General features: G+C 29.7%; 2 protein-coding genes across 3 annotated transcripts in view; both read right to left on the bottom strand.

The window, feature by feature from the left end:
* Positions 1–23,022, bottom strand: part of LOC113365748 (TPPP family protein CG45057-like) — a 99,229-nt gene that overhangs the window by 54,357 nt on the left and 21,850 nt on the right. The window lies entirely within an intron of this gene.
* Positions 9,741–23,022, bottom strand: part of LOC113365750 (TPPP family protein CG45057-like) — a 35,140-nt gene continuing 21,858 nt past the window's right edge. Inside the window, exons 3-4 of the mRNA XM_026607284.1 lie at positions 14,554–14,852; positions 9,741–9,964 (exon numbers count right to left, since the gene is read on the bottom strand). Coding sequence (XP_026463069.1) covers positions 9,782–9,964; positions 14,554–14,852 — 482 coding nt within the window. The 3' untranslated portion in view covers positions 9,741–9,781. The remainder of the gene's footprint in view (positions 9,965–14,553; positions 14,853–23,022) is intronic.

The following is a 23,022-nucleotide window of genomic DNA, read 5'->3' as shown; positions in this document are numbered from 1 at the left end:
AGGTAAACACATGATTTTAGCTAAAGTAAATTTAGATCCATGACGTTGTAAATGCTTGTTATTAGCAATGAACGTGATGAATATTTTGGCATCTGTTTTGAAGTTTCTACATTGTTCTGTGAATAATGAAATATTATATCACGGTTATGTAAAAGAGAAGATAGCATAACAATTTAATGATCTAAACAATTTAAGGATACTGTCGAGGATATTTCAGTTAGGCAATAGTTATTAAAAGCCGAGAAAAAATAATAATTTAAAGCTTAAGATCAAATTAGTACATTGATTATTGTATACCTATTAAAATATGAAAGCACTGATTTTATAAAAAAGACAGTGGGTGGAGTCCTACCGCGCTGAAGAAATTATACTCTTCTGAAATTGTTGGGTATTAGGAAGTATTAGAAACGGCATAAATTGGTTTTGTTTTTTGTTGCATAAATTGAAAATGCATTGAAGATAATTTGATAGTTTTTCTCCGAACATTTTTTTATGATTTATTTTTGTTAATCAAGACTTTAATGTCTTATTTACAAAATTGATATGTGCAAAAAAAGAAGTAATACAAAAAAGAATACAATAAATTGAATATAAAATGAAAAAAGTTAAAATGAAATGAAATAAAAACAGTATTACAAAAATAATAACACAAATGAACGAAGGCCTATCAGCAATTAGTAGATTAAAAGAAGGCCTAACAGTTTCTGTTGGTGAACTGTATTTGACTCGTGTATGGTAGTAAATTCTCACGTTGAACCTGATGGAATTACTATTGCTAGCAAATCTATAATTTGATGTATGGTTTTTTAACGTGCGCGGTATTCTGTAGTATTGTGCGACATCACTAATTTTGCGACACTAAACGTAGAAGAATCAGCAGTATTAATATTTCTCCTTTTGACATGGAAAATGTATTTGTATTAATAATATATGTATAGGCGCCATACATAATTTAATAAAAAAAACAACGCTCAATTGATATTCACAAAGGACCTACCTTGAAAAAACCTAAAATCTGCAGCCGTATTGTCCATGTCATTGTTTTAAATCATTTTTTATTTTTTTACCCACTAAGTATGATGAGTATTATTATTTAAAATGACAAGAAGTGCAAGAATTTTTTGCTGATTTCCGCTATATATCTACTCCATTAAGCAAATCCGCTGCACCTCTACTGCTTGGTTGCAAAATCAATTACATGTCGCAATTAGAAGTCTAACTTAAAAATTTCTTGAATATCAAAGCCATATATGTACTAGACTCAGGGTCGTAGCTACCGTCGTATCAGCCGTATCAATTATAGGGGGCTACAGATCTAGGGTGGGGGAGGGTTGATTTTTTAAAAAATTTAAAAACTTTGACATAGTTTGCATTTTCGTTTGTTTTTCAAAAAACTACAATTTCAACTTTTGAGCCAACGCTTCAAGATAATTTGTATTCTCCGGCGCATTACACATTTCAAAAAGATTTTAACACTTTATAACACTTTTAGTACACGATGTCAATAATATTCTGCGAATATGAGAATAGGCAATTAGATATTTGTTTTCAAACTTTACTGATAATACAGCTCGTGGTTCAGAGTAATTAGTAGCGGTGAGGGCTATATTAATAAAGCTTTTCCACATCCAATCAGTTAATATTCTGGCGGATTGTAAATATGAACAAATCTATAAAACTAATCCAGTTTTTACATTCTTCATCGAAAATTGGAATTTGGAATTTTTATAGCTTTAGTTATAACATATTTACATTTGTTTAATAATGGTCAGACTTCTTGGCACGTTGTGCTATTTTGGAACTGAATATGACATATTTAATATATATTTTTGATAGATAAGTGCAAATATTATGTTTAACAGGAGTTGAGCAATGCAAACAGAGTAATTCAAAGGATATAATTTTATAATTCACTAATTAATCAACAATTCTAATTTTGTATCATTAAAATTGGAGTCTAGTCCAAACACGCATAGAAAAAAGAGTTTGTTAAACAATAGTGAATAAAAATATAACAATATTCATTTCGAATATAATATTCGTGGAAATTAAATTCAATCAACGGCGTATGGGAGACTGGGTACGGTAGTGCAGTTTTTTCTAATCAGCGATAATTTTGTTAATTTATCAGCAAGAAAAGTAAATTAAATGGCAAATTGAACATTTGTGTACGTAAAAATACTAAAATAGTGTTCTTAAATACGATCGATAAATCATAAAATCAAATAATACGAGAAAAAAATTAGTGTCACAACCGTCCACACTCCAAACATATATTCACAATATTTGAAATCAATTTGAATTCATTAAGTAGTGCATGATTTGCTATATATATATATATATATATATATATATATATATATATAATACCTATGCGCATGATATAACCAAACGATCGACGCTTTTGGCCCACGCCAGTTTTATTTTATAAAAATAATTTTAGAAATCTAATAGCACCTCAAAGGCAAAATATTGGACGAAGCGTGAAACAAGATACTGGAACATCAGGAACAAGGTAATTGCGTTTCAACGTTTCAGGAAAATCGGCCTTCACAAAAAAGAACACAACCCAAGCTAAGTTCCTACTTGCGAAAGTGAATGAAAAGTATCTATAGAGTTCTAAAATATTGTACCGTAAACTAGTGGGGCGCATGGCATCGTGCCTTAAGGTAATTTGCTGGAACTTCCTGTACCAAAAAAAAATTTTTTTTTTAAAGATTAACATTTTTGAAAAAAATTTACTCTGAAAAAAATAGATTTTTGAGAAACTATAAATTTTTGACAAAATTTTTTTTTTTTTTGAAAACAAAAAGACTTTTTGAAGAAAAATTTATTTTGAAATATTTCGCAAATTCTGAACTTTTTATCAAAGCAATCGTACTGCTTTAACTGCATAGAGATGAAATATCGAAGCGCGTAATCGCCGCGCCGCCGTTTAACGGATAAACATTGGTATGGAACCCAAAGGAATGTAAACAAAATTTATACTTATTGTTAAAATCTCTATAAAATATCTGATAATTTGATGTGTCTAATGATCATTTTTGACCGCCAGATGGCATTTTTTTTTACTTTTTTTACTAAATCTCCGAAACCGCTAAACCTGCCTTTATGAAAATTTGATCAGTTCAAAGTAAAATGTTTTTTGAATTATCCAAATCGGACGCTCCGTTCTCTTAAAAACTGGGTTACCGTTTTTGGCACTTTTTGCCGTATATCTTCGGAACGGCTAGACCTGCCTTCGCCAAAAACTAATCAAATTTCAAATTGATTTGAATTACTCAAATCGCTTTATCCGTGTTCCCGAAATCGTCGACGAAAATTTGTATCCTAACACACACGCGCACGCACACACACACACATACATAACCACACACACATACATCAATTTTTTCTAAAGTATGCCAAAATATTCAGAAACCTCTAAAACGTAAATATATATAAAAATTTTCATTTTTTGCGATTACTAATACTATAATTTGCTCTACAGAATGTTAATAATAGGGAAGGTAAATTATACAAAGTCATTACTGAGAAAGTAATGTGAAGAATGGAAGATGATGTACTGGAGATTATTATAAAACGGTAAGAAAACTGGATCCAAACCATATTGCAAAAATGTGCACTTTGTAACTAGAAAAAGGACAGAAATACTGAGAACACCAGGAAGGAAAACCAAACGCCTGGACTAATCTCTATTCAAAATGTTATATGTGGTTAAGTAAATTTGAAACAGGTTATGATAAACAATTCTATTCAAAACAAATTCTTTTGCATTTAAAACGACATATTTAGGGGGAAGTCCCCGAGTTCCCGAGTGCCGGACACCTAAGGTTATTTATAAATAAATCAAAAAATATTTTACGAAATGTTAATTAAATTATGACTTATGTTACATAAAAAAGTTAGAAATCAAACTAAATTAACAAAAACGCAATCTTTGCTAAGAAATAATTAATATTATCAATCAAAATTGAGTAACAAGAAATATGTTTTTAAAAAGTGCCACCTAGTACCGGATATTGCAAAAAAAACAGTATTGAACACATAGGTAGCCATCTCCACACTCCGGAGTGTCTGCACTTGTGTGTTTGGCGAATATTCTTAAATAAAAAAAATCACTATTTATCCACCCTTTTGGCTGGGCTTTCCGATGCTCTCAGCTGGAGCATTCATTATAAGATTTTCATTCTTTGACTAGGAAATACGAAAAATGGGGGTATGTAGTGACCGTTAGCACTCATACAGAACAAAATTAAATAAGTAGAATAAATTACGTCAATTCTCACAAGAAATATCAATATGTTTACTGTCCGGCGATAAGGGACGACCTAGTGTCCGGTGCTAAGGGACAGGCATGTTCGTTCATTTGGCGGTACCTACTAAAATTGTTTAAAATATCTAATAATGTTCTACCATTTTACGGATAACAATCAAGTACTACATTTGTTATTGAATGCCACTCAAATGTAAATGCATAAATATCACTCATTTGTAATTTGAATAAATTATTTTACAAGGAATCAGATATAAGGGAGTCTTCCTATGTGACGGCCTGTTTTTTAGGGATATTTTAGGATTTTTTTTCTACGAACAGTAAATATTTAGAGCTTCAAGTTTTTTATCATTTATTAACACATATTTGGACAGTATAAATATAAAATTTCAGCTAAAAATATTCAGTCAAACTAGAGTTACAGCGCTCTGAACACCCTCGCCTCGAAAAAAAGAGCTCCCACTTCCTCCACGATTCCGGCTGATCGGCTTACCTGAAAAAAAAAAATTATCGGCGTTTTAATTTGTAGGCTTAAAAGCACGGAATGACCTATAATCAAATGAATATAAAAAAAATTTGGATTTTTGATAGACATTTGAAATAAAAGTTGCAAATTAGGCGTTTTTTTTGAAGTTTGAAAATTTTCGATTGATACTAGTTCATTCCATGCGTTTAAATATATTGAGTGTGCCCTGTAAATTTCAAGTAATTTGGTCCAGCCGTTTCTGAGATACAATGGAGAAAAGTTTGAAAAACACAGTTTTGAGAAAAACGCGTTTAAAGTTTCAAGTCCCTACTCAGCGCTCCGAACCACTCTTTCTTTTACCTGCTGTATCTTTAAAACGACTTCGAATTTTCTAAAATCGCTTCACTATCGTATTCTAGACATGTTAAGGGAGCAATTTATGAAAAAAAAAATCGATTTTTTCAACCCATCACATAGGAAGAACCCCATAAAACAACTTGTAATTGCTTCATGAAAATACTTATCATTAGTTTATAATTATATAATTAAATATATATAAAAATGGGAAGATAGTTATATCACGATTGGAATTTAGGAGCTTTTAAGTATCGATAACAATTGATTGGTAATTAAATAGTTTATATATAATTGAGTAACCGGAATAATTATTAATAATATAAATATTTTATTATATATATATATATATATATATATATATATATATATATATACACTAGCAAACCCGACGAACTCCTTTTTGCCACCAGATGGTTTTGTGAGAAAGATAAAGGATTTTTTTGTTTGTTTTATATTTGAAAAGAAAAAAATTGATTTTATTACACAACAGTAATGAATTTATTTCGATTACAAAAATGAAGTGTTTTTTAGTTGAACTTCTCTAAGTAAACGAAAGTGAATCCACAAATTATCCGTTTTATTGAAGTGCTCATTGTGGTAAACCACATTTTTTGTTTTTTGGTCTGACGTTAACACAAACATAGCGAATGGTTTCCCAACTCGTGAACAGGCAACGTATAACTGCCCATGTGAAAAACAATGATTTTTTAAATTTATCCCGCAAACACTAAGCGATTGGCCTTGTCATTGCGAACGCAAGGCGAACTGGAAATTGAAATCGTTTGAAGTCAAACGGAAGACCAGTCGGAATCATTGGTATGTCACCAAATCGCCAGCAATTTTTTATTGAATGGTGAAATTCAGTCCGGTACATAATTATTCCTTGCGGCAAGAATTGCTCGTTCACTTAACCAAGCATAATTCTGATAATTCTCACTAATGTCATTACTCGAATTTTTAATTACGGTGCGTGAAGTTCCAGCAATTTGCATCAAGGCACGATGCCATGCATCATTAATTTTCTTAGCTATAAACCTTGCGGAGCCCGAGACCATACCAACGAATGCCAAATTGTCGAAATCGGTTCGTGCGTTCTGGAGTTATATCGTCAGGAAGGAAAACCAGACTTATTTTTATATATATGTAGATATATATAATATAATATATATATATATATATATATATATATATATAAAGATTATTTTTTCAAAGATCGTGTCTTGAGGCAAATTGCTAGAACTTCCCGTAGAGATAATTAAAATCGTTAGAGGAGATTTATTTAGTTTAAAAACTTTGAAAAAATTAGGTATTTTGGAATTCTTATACAGATTTGACTTTTTTATACTTAATATTTTGAAATTTCTGAAATATTTCAACTTTTTCTGAAGTTATGGTTGGCCTAGCTGCGTAGAGAGGTAGCGCGTAAGCGCCGCGTTGCAGTTTTAATGATAAACATTGGCACGGAATCCATAGAATTGTAATCTATATTTGTACTTATTATCAATATCTATAAAATATATGATAAAATATTTGATAATTCGATATGTATATGTCAGATTATCATTTTTGTCCGCCAAATGTCATTTTTTTACTTTTTTCATTGGATCTCCGAAAACGTTGGATCTGCCTCTCTAAAAATTCAATCAGTTCTTCGTTTTGTCAATACAAAATATAATAAGTAAAATGTTTTTTGAATTATTGAGATAGGACGCTCCGTTCTTTCAAACACTGCTTTATCATTGTTGACACTTTTTGCCCTGTATCTTTGAAACGTCTGGACCTGCGTTTGCCAAAACTAATTAGCACGTCTTTCTATCAATGGGATTCAATGGGATTCTGTGATAATTATTACTAAAGATTTTCACTAAGAATATTTATACAGATTTATAAATTTTAAACTATTTTGTAAATGAAATATAATTTTGATAATTCTATATACTTTAAAGTACTTTAACACTTCCATTTAAAATATATGTCGGCTACATAAAAGAAACAAAAATTAATCGATATTAATTACATATATTTCTCTAGTATATGATAAATAGTTTAAAGAAATATTAAAATTTCGTTAAATTATTATATAAGTTTTTATAATAATTTAGTGCGTTACTACTTTTATTGAACAATATGCAAATATGTATTAAATTTTTACAATATATTTGAAGTTAAATATATTTTTAAGCCAATCAATATTATAAATAATTAACTAATTTAGATATAATTTATTAACATTATTAGAAGCTTTTTAACTGTCAACACATTATATAAATCTTTCTTGTAATAAATTATAAACTTTTGTTCATTTTAATACAAAACTACAATTCAAATTTTTTTTCAAATCTGAGAACATCTAATTATGTATTTTTAATGGTTACTCTGCATTCATAGTTTCAAAATTTTGTTTCTATTTTTAAAAATTAATAACTCAGTTTGCTAAGAATTGTAAAATTAAAATCTATTTAAATATTGTGTGAACAAATTTATTTTTGGAAATTGTTTCACAATAGACAAAAAATACGATAATATGAATGAGATCTATAAAAGAGCTGCCAGTATTAATCTACTGTGAAAATATTATACTGAAATCTTTTTTATATTATTGACACACTTTACAACCTTCACTAAAGAATAATTGTAAGTATAATTTTTGGAGACTTTCTAGTATTTTGAAATTGCAGTATTAATCAAATGGATTAAGTAAGATCTACTTAGAAAGAATTTCAGCTTGTAAAGCTAATATCTCTGAGAAACTAATTGTGACATCTGATCTCAGTATTACACATTACAAAATTACAAAAATTACGTAGTTTTTATTTTGTTTATTTATCATATATTATGTAGATCAAACTAATTTGTAATTGTATTATTTTATAGGATTTAAAGCATTTTAAACGAATTGTATTCTGAGGAGCTCATTGAAGATATTTTTTGACTTCGCAGTCAGATTGAATTATAAATATTTTGACAAACTAATCTATTCTTAACTCGTTGTTTACAGAAATGTATATTCTGAATAATAATTCTGCAATATATATTCACACTAAATAAATTACTAGTGTGATGTTCTCATTTTCCTTCCTATGTGCCAATTATATAACCTTGCACGAAATTCAATTGCCCTCGCTTCAAAACAGTGTAATCAAATTAAAAATATGTATACATTCCATATAGACCAGGGAAAACATATTGCAGTTTTACACATTTCCTAAAATAGTATAAATTGAAATATTTGTTTCAAATCTGCAATAATTATATTTGGGAATCATTTTTTGCTATTTTTCGTCATTACAGACATGTATTCTGCATCTTTATTATTGGCAGTTAAGTTTATTACCCAAGGAACGTTATTGTTAATAATAAAAATTTTATTGTACTTTTTATTTATCAACTCGAAATAATAATTTTTAAATTTGTAGTAAAGTATATAATAAAAATCATATTTTTCACATATCTAAAATAATGCAATAGTTTTAGTAATTTGCATTATTATATTTTGGCGATAAACATAAATGTTATGGCTATACTACATTACGAATTTTTTGTAGAGTAGTGTTAATTCGAATTCAGGGAAATGATTCAAATCACAGCGAATTTAGAATAGACTTACAAAATATATAAAATAGCTTGATTTGTTTGACAATGCTTTTATATTTGTTTATAGTCAAATATTATCAGTGTTATTTTCAGTCTAAATAATAATAAACTTATTATTATTTGTTTTTCTGTAAATTGCGTTATCCAGCATATGTATATAAAAGTATGTGCGATGTTATATGCTATGAACTAACTATAAGATTTTGTTTTGTAAAAAAAAATCTTTTTGAAAAAATCATTTACCAGAATGTTGTTTTCCCAAATATTTTTTAGAAGTGATGTGCAATTGTAAATTAAATAATTTAGTATATACCTCAAATTGATCATGATCTACTATATGTAACGTATTATATGCAATTTATGCATTCATATAGAAAATCAATCTTGATGTAACAAAATTATCAAATTATGCATTTTTTAAGTATACTTAAGTTTGAAGTATACTTAAAAATATATTAAGCTCTCGTAAACTAGACAATAGTGATCGCAACCAAGAAAATTAACAACGAAAAAAATACTTTTGGTATAGTTTCTTATATATTGCCGTTTACCTCCTGATAGCAACGTTACTTGATTTAAGGCAACGGCTGATTACACATGCTTATCCTTTTACTTTCAATCATTGCTGTTAAAAAATCTTTAAGTTTGCATGTTTTTGAGATATTTGTGGTGGATATTTTTACTCGTGGATCCCGGTCTACCCTATACTCATATATGCAATAGGACTTTTAAACTAGATAAAACGTTCTTCAAGATATCTTGCTTTTCTTGTTTTCCTCAAAATTATACGCTAAACAATTATTATAGTAATAATTTTTATTGAACTTTTATATAATTTCTTTCTCTTTTATAAACATTATTTCATCAATAGTTACGAATTGTATTCATTTAATATAATTGTATAATGATAAACTATCTTCATATAATATAATAACACGACATATTTTATTATTTTTAACAATAAAATGATGCAAATTTTGCAATTTCAACTTTTTAAGTGACAGTGGTACATTTTAGTGACTTAAATACAATAATATTTATAATAAATTATTATTTAGTTCATATCGATGTAAATATATAATTTAAATCTAATGGATTTTATTATATGTGTCCTTATGTTGGTACCCCGTGACATATCCGGAATTGTCTGGTAAATCTTTCCTGCCAGCAATTCCTTTGCCCTTTCCGCTTTCATCGAATCGTTGTTTATGTGATCCAGTATATTTCGAAGTGTCCGTAAGACGCTCTACAGCCGATGGTGTCTTCGTACACTAAAAAGAAACATTTGATTGAAATTATGATCTTTTATGTTCCGAAGACTACTAATATCAAATATATTTTTTATTATATGTTTAACAGAACTTAATGAGTCCTGTGAGCACTTATGATGTCTTTTAAATGATAATGTGTCGTTACTGATGATAAATCAACGGTTGTTCTATTTCTATTTGATCAATTTGTTATTAAAAACTGTAATACGCTTTATGGAAACGGTTGTACCGAGTTTGAAATAGAGACACAAGCCAAAACTTTTCAAATGTTATTAATAAATTTATTAATAACTTTCCGTGGGGTAAGTTATAGTAATTGTCCGAAAAGCTAAAATGGTAATTAGGCTTAAAAGAATTAAATTGAGAGAACAGAACATCCGATTTGAATGATTCAAAAAAAATCAATTCATAATGATGAGAAGACGTGGTTACTAGTTTCTGGCAAAAAAGCCCAGCCGTTTCAGAGAAACGATTAGTTTTTAGTGAAGACAATTTTTTTAAATTTAAAATTTAAAAAATATGTTTGTTTTCCATTTTTTTGTTTAATATCAAAAATAATTATAGTTAAAATTCTAAAGCTCACTTATATATTTGAAATAAATAATTTCAACTCTGCAATAATTTTTTTTTATTTATTTTTCATAGCAAGCTATACAAAGTACATTCAGCTACATTTGTTACAGTTATACATTATTTGACTGCGTGAGAAGGATCGCTATCCTGCGATAGCGCCTTCATAGATGTTATGTTATATTTTGTAGCAAATTATTGCAGAATCTTTTTTTGAGACGCTTTGGTGGTAAAGGCTTGAGCAGATCTGACGCTAATACGTTTGGATGACGACTTAGACGAGCTTTGTATCTGGTGCAGTAAAGACTAATTTCTTCTTCTATAGTTCGAATTCTGAGATCTTGATGTATCAACCAATTGGGAACGTATTTTGGAGCGTTCACGATTTTTTTCAAAATTTTATTTTGGAACCTTTGTAGAATAGATATGTTCGATTTACTGGCCGCACCCCATAGTTGTAGGCCGTAGGACCATATTGGTTTAATAATTGTCTTGTATATTAGGAGTTTATTTTCTATTGTGACTTGTGATTTCCAGCCCATTAACCAATTAAGTTGCTTACGTGTTAATTCGAGCTGCTGACGCTTCTTTAGAATATGTTCATGCCAGGTTAATCTTCTATCTAAATGTATTCCCAGATATAAATACAGTTTATGTAATTTTGAGAAATATGACATAAATTTCTTCATTCTAACTCCGCTTCATGTATTATTCACTTTTTATGAAAACTTATATAAACATTGTCGTCCAATTTATAAGCTCTTATATTTTGTTTATAAAATACGAATAATGAAAATTACTGTATTTATAATAATCTATTGTAAGCATTCAATGAATTGCTTAGATAATATTTTATCACGGTACGAGAAGTTCCAGCAATTTATTTTAAGACACTCTTAAGTATATGTATGTGAGTTTGTGTTTTGTGGAGATATAAATTATCGTCGACGATTTCGGTTCTTACTGGTGGCGACGTGCTCATTAGTTTTTTTACAAAGACAGGTCCAGCCGTTTTGGAAATAAGGAGCTAAAAGTGCAAAAAACAGATACAAAATAAATAGTTCTCCATTCCAATTAACTTAGAGATATGGTACCACTATTGATGCACCTTTCTTAAGAAATTTAGACAATCTGTCATTTATACAAATCCAATTTCCTTTTCTTTTCAGGATTGTGCTTAGTAGAGACCTTTCTTTGTCCATTCTTTTTATGCTTTTTTGTTATCTTGTTTGTCCACTTGATCTTTACCATTCACATTCAGCACCACATTTAAAAACTCTCTAGGTAGTTCTTTTTGGCCTTTCTTAGAGTCCATGACTCTGATCCTTACAGAGCTATGCTTCAGACATAGCACTTTATTAGTCTATTCCGCAAGTCGAGACTTAGTTTGCTCGTCAGTACCGTTCTCTTCTTTGTGAATATCACCTTGGTGCTTGCGTTCTATATCCTGATATCTCTTGTACAGTATCCGTCTCTGGTCAGGATGCTTCCCAGGTATTTGAAATGATCCACTTCTTCCAATTTTCGATTTCTTACCGTTATCCTCAGGAGTTCATCTTTAGGGTCTTCAAGTGCCTCGTTGACGAGCCATTCTCCGTACAGGTTGAATAGGATCGGTGACAGGCAGCGTCCTTGCCGCACTCCTTTACCTATTTCAACGCTATTGTATCTCTGTGGCTTACTTGAACCTTTTTATTTTCTATTCCATATACAGGTTCTGAATCAGCCTGCGATCTCTCTGTTAAAGGCTTTCTACCAAGCTATTAAACAGATGCATTTGTCCTCGTTAACGTTGTGACATCTGACAGACATTATCCTCAATATTCCAATAGCATCCCTGGTGCCTCATCCTTTTCTGAAACCAAACTGGTTTTCGCTCATGTGCTATTCGATCTCATTTTTGAGTCGTCTTGTAAGGATGTTCACTAGCACCTTTCCTGTGTGCAAAGTCAAACTGATCGTCCTGTAATCTTTGCACTTGTTCGCTTTGGGCTTTTTCAGATCTTCGTGACATCTAGGGTGTCCAGAAATTTCGCCTGTTTCCTTAATCTGTTTTTGCTCAGCTTCTTCAGCAGAACCGCCCGTATGTCGCATCTCCCGTTGTTTTCTTTCTTTATTGCTTTCTAGACTTCGTTTTTCAATATGCATGGTCCCTTGTCGTCTATTCTTCGATGTCATTATTGTCAGGACAATTTTCCCTATTGTACAATTCCTCAATGTATTTTTCCCACACGCTGAAAATTTTCTTGTGCTCTATTTCTATTATTGACTTCTATTTATGTTTTCTGCTATTTTTTCGTCCAATCCATCGCCTCTGTAGATTGAAACATTGAATCGTATCTTGTATTTGATGTTTCATTATCCTGTTACACGTTGCGTCTTTGCATTCGTCTTTGCTTTCTCCATTTCTCGTCATAATTCATTATTCAACTTTCTATATATAATCAAAATAATTAATACTTTAAGTGTATAAGGATGTGTTGTATGAATGCTATATACAATGATGCATTATTAAAACAATGAACCCCATTAGTTTATCTATATTTTGTCAATTCAATCAAACTGGAAGTTTTATGTAGAAAACATGGTATAATCCAATCCAAGTCTTTTTTGGTCTTTCGACTTATTGATTACGTTTCAAGTTTTTCAGATTTTTTTTGGATTTGGGATTTTGTGTATAATTATAAATAATACTACTGAGCTTAAACAAAATTTTCAAATTTCTGCGAGGAGAGATAGAAAATGAATTAAGTATTTATTCTTTGACCTGCTTTTTGAAAAGTTTCAAGTAACATTCGATGTATTGAAGTAAATTTAATAAAATGTATATATGTAAAGCAGGGCTTGGCACAAAGGTCCAATTTGACTTTGAGCAAATATAAACTATATTATGAAAAGCAAACCAAATATATCACAACAAATAATACATTTCAAACGAACAATTATCTGACTACGTTCAGTAGTTTAAGCTACTTCATCATTGTAAAAATGTGCTTTTTTTTGCTGTCTTTCAAAAAATTGTTATGTGGACCTTTTTACCCTATAGACAGGATAACATGGAACGGCCAGGTGGCAAACAGGTTTAATGTCTAATTTTAATTTTAAAAGTATTTTACAAAATAATTACACTTTTAACTAATGCTAAAAAACTACCAACGGAAGAAAATACTTTTATTATGGATTTTCAAAGATTACCGTTTATCTCCAGGTAGCAAAGTCATAAGAATCAAGGTTATAGCTGGTTATACATCTTTTTCCCTCTACTTTTCAGTTTCTTGTTAAACAATGCTTAACTTTACTGGTTTTTTACACATCGCTGGCGGACCTTTTTAACCCCCGGACCTTCATATAATACTATCTATTCTTCGATAAATTCTGCGAAATTATAACTGGAAAAATGTTATTAGGCAAAATGTCCCTTCGATCGATACCAAATTTAGGTTTTGAATTTGAATAAAATGAATAAAAAATAATATAACCTAGAAAATGCTTTATAAATACCAATGAGTATATAATTATATAAATGAAATCTTTCAGAACACCGTGTTTGAGAAAAATATGCCAAAAAGTGCATTTTTATATTAACATTTCAAAAAAGTTGATATTTTGAGTTTCTAGTAACACTTGCGGCCCGTTTACTAACGTTTTTGTATGTAAATAAAACTACAAACAAAACTACTTGCTACAATTTAATCACAACTAAATAATATTTACCTAAACATCCTATTAAACATAATCGAACATCATCTGTCAAAAACGTTTGACATTTCAAGTATTAGCCACCGTCTATTGTTTTATTTACATTACGCATCAACAAAAATTTTCAAATTAAAAATGTGAAGTTTCTACGCGATTTTGAAATAATATCTCACTTTTTGGACAATCTTTGGATTGGCACGAATTTTTCAAGACTAAGACTGGCCAAATCCATTCAGCCGTTTTCGAGTTTTATTCGGACATTTGAAAGACAGCGTCATTTTTATATATAAGATATATATATAATATGGTTAAAATCATACCTCTACTCCAGTTAATCCTGGAGCTCCACAACCCGTCATTTTTTTCTTAATGTCTTCAACAGGAATGTTTTTTGCTTTAGCTAAATCTTCAAGAAATTTCTTATAATCTACAATTGATGCTTTCACTGTTTTAAGTTTTTTGAAATGAATTCCTGTATCTGTGGTAGTAATTTTTTTTCCGTCAATGACTTTGGCTTGCTTCATCCATTTATCGCTCTGTGATAATGTTATGTGTTTACCATCAGATTTTGTATCACCAAATTTTGAGAAACTTTTGAAGACTTCAGTGAATGTTGGTCCTAAATAGATAATACTTTTAGTGTTCATGCATTAAAATATATTATCTAATACAAATTTTCACATATAAGATTAAATAACTTATATTGGTAGATTTTTTTTGTAGTCCCTAAATTATCTTACGTTTTGTGCCAGAAAAATATGAAGGAAACAATTTATGAGGATTTAGAAACTCTCCAAATATTTAAATAAAATTGTACAAATAAAAACATCCCAATAATGATAATTTTATGATCTAAACACACTTGAATTTTACATTAAATAAGTCATTCTAAAAATTCTAATGGTCTTGCTGATCTAATGTATTTGAAGAGCTATTCGGACATATCGATGGTTTTATGACGCAACCTCGTATCTTAAAAACTACTACTTTTCAGGAAAGACGAAAAACGTTTTATATTGAATTGTTTAGTTTTTGTTAACATTTTTTATTTATTTTTAATAATATTCAATCTTGTGATAATTTTTTAAAACAAGTATAATATTACAAAGAATTGATCAATATTTAACTTCCCGTAGGGCAAGTTATAGTAATCGCAAAAAAATCGAAAAAAATGTTTATATATCATTGCGTTTCAAAACCTTTTGAACATTTTGGCATACCTTAGAAAAAATGGATGTATGTGTGTGTGTATGTGTGTGTGTGCCTGTAGGTATGTATGTTCGGATATAAATTTTCGTCGACGATTTCGGGAACACGGATCAACCGATTTGAATAATTCAAAAAACATTCGATTTGTATTGATAAGGAGACGTGCTGGTTAGTTTTTGGCTAAGGCAGGTCTAGCCGTTCCGAAGATACGGGGCAAAAAGTGCCGAAAACAGTAACTCAGTTTTTAAGAAAACATTTTACTTGTATCGACAAGATGAAGAATTGATCAAATTTTCATGAAGGCAGGTCCAGCGGTTTCGGATATCAAATGAAAAAAGTAAATAAAATGCCACCTGGCGGTTAAAAATGATCATTAAACATATGCACATCAAAGATATTTTATAGAAATTTTAACAATAAGTGTATTTTTTTTTACATTTCTATGAGTTCCGTACCAATGCTTATGCGTTAGACGGCGGCGCGGCACTAGCGCGCTTTGACATTTTGTCTCTATGCAGTTCAAGCAATACGATTGCTTTGAAAAAAAGTTCAGAATTTCCAAAAAATGTCAAAATGAAGAAAACATTATTCTTTTCAAAAAAATTTTGTATCAAAAAAAAATTTTTTTTTTAAAAAAAGTAATTTTTTGTCAAATTTATAGTTTCTCAAAAATCGAATTTTTTCGAAGTAAAATTTTTTCAAAAATGTTAATTGTTTTTAAAAAAATAATAATTTTTGGTACAGGAAGTTCCAGCAATTTGCCTTAAGGCACGATGCCTTAATTGCTTTAAGACAGAATTCCACTTACAGCTAGTTTTTCTTTCATTTTATGAGATACGTTTCTGTTGCAGAGAAAAAAATGTAACATACGTGATTGCGTCATGTTCTTTTCAAGTAAGAGTACATGAATAAATTGTCTTTTATTATTTTATTTTTAGAAGCGATCAACTTTTTAAATAATCTTATATATAAAAATGAATATTTTGGTAAGCGCATAACTCAACAACGCCTGGACCAATTTGGCCAATTATTTTTTTAAAATGTTTGTTGAAGTACAAGGATGGTTATTCCGACATTTCCGAAAAAATCGAATAATTACCGGGAAAACCCTAAAAACAGTCCTTTTCTTTTTCACATACAATCGTTTTCTAACTAAAAGGTAGAATCAATTTGAGCGTTAATTTTTTTATAATGCGTAAATAAATAAGGTGAATTAGAGAATTTATAAAAGTAAACTGGTGGATAAGTAAATTGGAGGATATGTAAAATGCTAGAAAGGAGAACTGGTAGATTGGCGAATATGTAGTCAAATAAACAGACAAATAATTGATAGACATGTAGTACGTGCGGCAGCACCTAAGTGCTGCCCTGCCATTAATACGACCCTGCCGTACCTCGTGATTGCCCTGCGTGATGCGCACGCATCAAGATGGCCGCCTCCGTCCTGTATAAAAGAAACGGCCATCGAAGCAAAAGGCCTCTTCAACCATCTCGGCCAACAAGGACCAATCAATACACAAATTGTATTAAATAATAATAAATAGTATTGAACAAAATCAATCTGTTATTGTTCAGCAACCACTTCATACGGGATGACAGGTAAATTTGTTGGGTATTTGGTAAAATAGTAGACTGATAAACAGGTTGATAGGTAAATTAGTAGACAAATTGTTAAATAGGTAAATTGTTCAACAGATAAATTATTGAACAAGTTAATTAGTAGACATTTAGAACGGGATGACAGGTAAATTGGAAAGCAGGTGAATTGGTTGACCGGTAAAATGGTGTATTGATAATCAGGTCAATAGGTGAATTGGTAGACAAGTAAATTGGTGAAAAGGTAATTTGTTGGATAGCTGGTGGTCAAGTAAATTGGAGTATATGTAAAATGGTAGACAGGACAAGTAGTAGATAGGCAAATAACAAGACGGATAAACAGGTTGACAAGTAAATTGGTAGACATGTGAAACGGGTTGATAAGTAAATAGGTTGACAGGTAAACTGGTAAGCCGGTAAAATGGTAGATTGATTAACAAGTTAATAGATAAATCCGTAGACAAATTGTTGAATAGGTAAATTGTTGAACAGATAGTAGTAACGTTGAAATAAATGTAATAAATACACAACTTCGTTCAACTTTTGTTCAACAAAATCACGGCAAAGCGCGAACGGGTACAGCTAGTTCCTAATAAAACACAAACATTATTAAACTTTTTATGTATTTTATAATTATAAAATATATCATATCATATATCATCATTTAATATTTACAGATGTAAAAAAATATAATTTTGATTATTTTTTAATGTAGGGTAGGGCGGGGCTAGTTGAGCAATTTTTTACTTAAACGGATGTAGCTCCTCGATGAAAAGTATCAATAAATTGCCGTACGGCTTAATGGATTTGTTGTTTATCGCTTAACAAAAGTGTTAATACTATTTTTTGGTAATAAGTAAAATTTAAAAGCTACAGCTGTTTAAATGCAAAAAGTCAAGTATGCTCAATGTACCCCATAGGTGGGGCAAGTTGAGCACTAAGAAAGTATAATGAAATCATAGGTTAAATGTCGTTTAGTGATGAAATAAAATAAGTTTTTAATAACCAGTTCTATATTTATAGTCTTTATTGACAGAGAAAACAAAACTTATAGTAATTTGCTTTAAATAATTAACGAAAAGTAGAATCAACAAAACAATATCGTATTTTAGAAATTATTTTACCATTATATTTAGTATTTTTGTTTAAAATCATTATTTCTTTATATTATTACTCATAGATAGCTTAAATCTTAAAAATAATAATTAATTTCTAGAAGTTAATGGTAATTGTCTTAGTGACAGAACAAATTTAGCAACTATGCTCAACTAACCCCAACTCGGAATTTCAAAATAAAGTGAGTTTATAAAAAAACCGCGAGAATTATACCCAGAATGTCTGTGCATATTAAAAGTACTATAATTATATGGAAGAATAACATTTACCCAATTAAAAATAAATAACATTTGACTGAACCAGACGAAAACTCGTGTTGAATTACTTTTTTACTTTTTGGTCTCAAAAGAAACAAAACGGCCGTGAGCCTCACTCATTTGTCCAGCGGCCACTAGCGATCGCGGGATGTTTATTTCTCCCAAACCTCTATCTTTTCGCCATATAATGCTTAAACGGACAGTGAATAGTTTCCGAGATATTTCGATTGCTCAACTTGCCCCTATGCTCAACTAGCCCCTCTCTACCCTACTTTAAATTTTCATAAAAAGAATGGTAGTCAAGTTCCTGTGTTTTTGACTACCTCACGGAATTTTTTTGGAATATAAATTTTTAACTGTGATTTCGACAGTCTGCTTCTTATTTAAACGTTGGGGAAGTTCCTTCCATTCGTCATCAAAAGACAATTTAAACATAAACTTGTCTTTAGTATATTTTAAAGCTCTCAGTTGTAATACAGTTGGTGAACCAGTTTCATTTCCAGGCCGAATAGATTTAAAAAATTCCAAATCAGTGTGATTAATAAAAATTGAAATCAAGATATTTTACTTTGTACGGCTTTATTAATCTAGATTCTTGAATAATTTGGACAAAATTACAAGGTCTATACAACTCGCGATCTTTTTTACGTCTATCTACTGCTGCAAAAACAGAACCACATTCCGTTTGAGTATGACCCTTAACCAAGTATATTTGAAATATGGTGACATTGTTTTTTACAGAAAATTGGTACAGAGCATTAGTTATAGTGACATTGCGGTTCTAGGCACTACAACTATCGCTGTATAATACAATTGGCGTATCAAGCTAAATTTCATTTTTTAATAAATCGATGAGACAAGAAGCAAAAACATTGCCATCCATGTCATCTTCATCTTCGTGCTATACATAACACAATGCATCTCCATTTGCTATATTATATATAGTAATTTGATGACATTTCAATTTTTGTTGAAAATGAAGTGCACCTGCGGGTAAATGTGGTATAATTTGCACGGTTTGAACGTCTATAGTGAATGCCTTGATCTCTTAACAATAGCTTTTATTTTATCCTGCTCTTTTTCATCTCAAGCACGGCCTTTCTCTTTAACATGCTTATTGTACTCTTCTGTAGATATATTTTTATTTTAAAAGCAAAATAAGTGTCACAGAAGTCTTTTCGCGGCTGAAAAATATTAATGTTCATTAATTGCATTTTTTAAATTAAAAATCCATAGCTTGGTACTTCAATATTTGGGATATTTAGCTCTTTCATGGACTTTTTAAGATCACGATAAACATCTTGAGCGGACTTGTATAAATTATCTAAATATAACTTAGATGTATCTTTTCGACAGTATGTGACTCCATCTTAGGTACACTGCAAATGTTGTTGTGTGAATCAAAACTCAAAAACATATTAAAAACCATAAAAAAGCGCAACATTATACACTTAAGGGAGCGGTATTACATAAAGGATGTTTTTTAACACGGCGATCGTTTAAATTATCGAATAATCCTCGACATCAGGCGTGTAAAGTTACATCCATACGGCGTGTAAACAGTTGCACCAAGTCGAGTTTTATGTCGTAAATCTGCGCAGTTCCATAGGAACTAACTTCACTTTCAGATTTGTTGAAAAAAAGTAAATGTTTGTCAAAAATTTATAGTTTCTCAAAAATCTAATTTATTCATAGTAATTTTTTTTCAAAAATGTTAATTTTGTGCTCCAAAATTAAAAATTAACATTGTAAATTGTTGATCAATTTGCTAAATGTAGTAAAATTACTATAATTAACTCAGTATTATTTCATCTTTTTCAATTAGGTGATTGATTTGCGCAAATCAATTAATGTCAATTTTTCATGCCAAATATTGTTTGGAAAATGTGAAACTTAATGCGTTTGTATGAACAAATACATTTGTTTGGGACATACATAAAGCAGTAGAGAAAATCCTTCTGCTCCTGTACTTTTCATCCCAACATCGGACAAAATACCTTAATATTGAGTTTCTGTCTAATAACTGGTTATGAATTATTGTAGCAGAAGTTAATTAATCAACACAATATGCTTATATATAAGGGAAGAATCCAATAGATATATAACGCGCATACATAAATTATTAACACAATTTAAACTTTTCTCTCTATATAACTTTCTTGAAAATTTTCCACCTGAACTATACCAAAATCACCACTAAATCCGGTTAGACACGCGCTATCGCATGTGCTAATGCACATTATGAAATGCTGCTAATCTTGATATGCACTCATTCAAATTACACTTATATAGTGAGCATATTGAACTCTAGTCACGTGAATATTGTAATGGGTTAAATGTTTATTTTTGTAAAAAAAAGATAAGTTAGAATTTATAATGAAATTAATTATAATTCCATGACGCCTATTGGTAAATCGAAGAAATTCCAACAAATTTTGGGGAGTTAGGGGCTATTGTAACTAGTAACAGGGGTTTTTAAATAGGATCTTAAGCGATAGTAAAATATTTTTATAGCTGCATTAGACATAAATTTTTCCTTGAATAATATTATCGTAGCAACTGTCCCGCAATAAACAGAACTGTGCAGGTCCGTCATTGACATTTGACAGGCAATATAAAATTCGTCTGTCATAAAATTTCGGTTTGAGTTATTATTATTGACTAATTTTAAATTTCATATATCTCACGACGTTTCAAATTTATTAATCTTTGATAATGTGTAACAATTTTTGTAATTGCAAAATTGTTTAAGTAGTTATCTTGATTAATGTAAAAAAATCACACTTAGGATAAGTTGAAACAAATCTTCGGGACTAGTTGTAACATACAAAAATTATATACAGATTTGAATGTATAGTTTGTAAGATGGAAGCACATGTTAGTGGTATTACAGGATTATGAAAAAAATTAAAATAATTTAAAATCTGATATAGCCGAACTCATACACTGGAAATTCCATGCTTATCTTAGCGATAAAAATATCGATTTGATGTCTCAATCGTTAGCTGTGGGAGTACATATTATATATTGTATATATATATATATATATATATATATATATATATATGTATATATAGATGACCCGACAGACGTTGTCCTGTACCCACATCTACATTTTTTTAATATCATATACTAATATTTACACCGTTCAGTTAAAAATAATAATTATTGTTTTTCGAATTACTATTTGCACAAATACGAGTTATGTTGAATGTAGAACTGCTTCAAATAGAATTATGATTCTCAATTCCCACAGTTACACTTTAATTATCCCTTTAACAAATATCAAAATATGTTTAATAAAATTGTATATTAAAAATTATACACTGCAATTAATAGAACAAATTTATTTCCAATAGCTCAATTTATTTTAATGCCAAGGGTTATCCAATAATTTTAGTCATACCTGTAGATGTGGATGTATAAATGAATGATTTTTTGTTTATTCACGACTAAAACATTGATTTTCCAAATTTATCACACGAAAAATCGTCTACCTTTGTGATTTATAGCATAAGATATACGTATTGGAAATTAAAGTCTTTTAAAAGGTATAACATATTCAGAAAGAATTAATATATAGCAATCGCGGCAAAGGTACAATATCACCTTGAATGTTTCTACCCAAAATAATTGCTTCAAAAATGTTGTCTATAATTTTTATAATTTCGTACCATATTTTAACTGACTTTTAGTAATTTTAATATCTAAATTACATTTTTCTCACGAATAATTCAACATACATTATTACTTAAGTTCATATTTGAAGTGAATTAATTTATCAAATCCTGTTCACATGTGCTCTATTCAACCTACGATAAACAAAATTATTGCAGTAAATAGAGAGAAAAAAGCGTGTGCTCTGCGAATTTTTTTACTATGTTTCTATTTGCTTGATTTTTTGGAAATAAGCTAATCTTAATTTTAAGTTCAGAAGTGGAAACAATTTGCACTCCTTCACCACCCCCGGCATTAATTGAATTATAACTCTTTTAATTCTGATTTTATCAGAACTTGTAATAAAATGAGCTACAACTTTCTCTATCATAAATTTTACCGTAAGTTCTCTTATTTTGAAATGGCAAAGGATTGAAGGACTCGAAAGACACTCTGGTTGGACACTATCAATATTTGTGTAACAGAAAAATAATAAAAAGCAATAATTGGTCAGTAAAAGACCTTGAATTTTCATTTATATACCTTTATACGTATCTTTTATTTTTTAAATAGATTTTTTTTCATAAAATCATGAGCTTTTTAGAAATCGTTTGCACTAAAGTTATGGTATTTTCTAGAATCCGTCAATCTCTTAAACCAAGTTAATTCCAGATGGAATACGATTATTTTTAATTTTGGTGGAAATGGCACTCATAAACTATTTGATTCAAATGAAAAAAAAAACATTGTATGCGTCTGTTATTTGCATGATAGCTCACTCATTTTACATGCAGAAATACTCATTTTAAATTTTATTTTGAGTACTATAAAACCCCATTTTCATATCTAGCCTAATATTGTTCCTGAAAACAGTGCTTTATTAAGATATTAATTTATATAATTTTATTATTTTTGTTAAAACGTATATTTCTGAAGATATTAGCAAACAACGCT

This window comes from Ctenocephalides felis, unplaced genomic scaffold, assembly GCF_003426905.1.
Source record: "Ctenocephalides felis isolate EL2017-DRISC unplaced genomic scaffold, ASM342690v1 CF-g0.4_SCAFFOLD_01170, whole genome shotgun sequence".
Lineage (NCBI taxonomy): Eukaryota > Metazoa > Arthropoda > Insecta > Siphonaptera > Pulicidae > Ctenocephalides > Ctenocephalides felis.
Note: the sequence above shows the minus strand (reverse complement) of the source record. Positions and strands in the feature narration are given on the sequence as shown.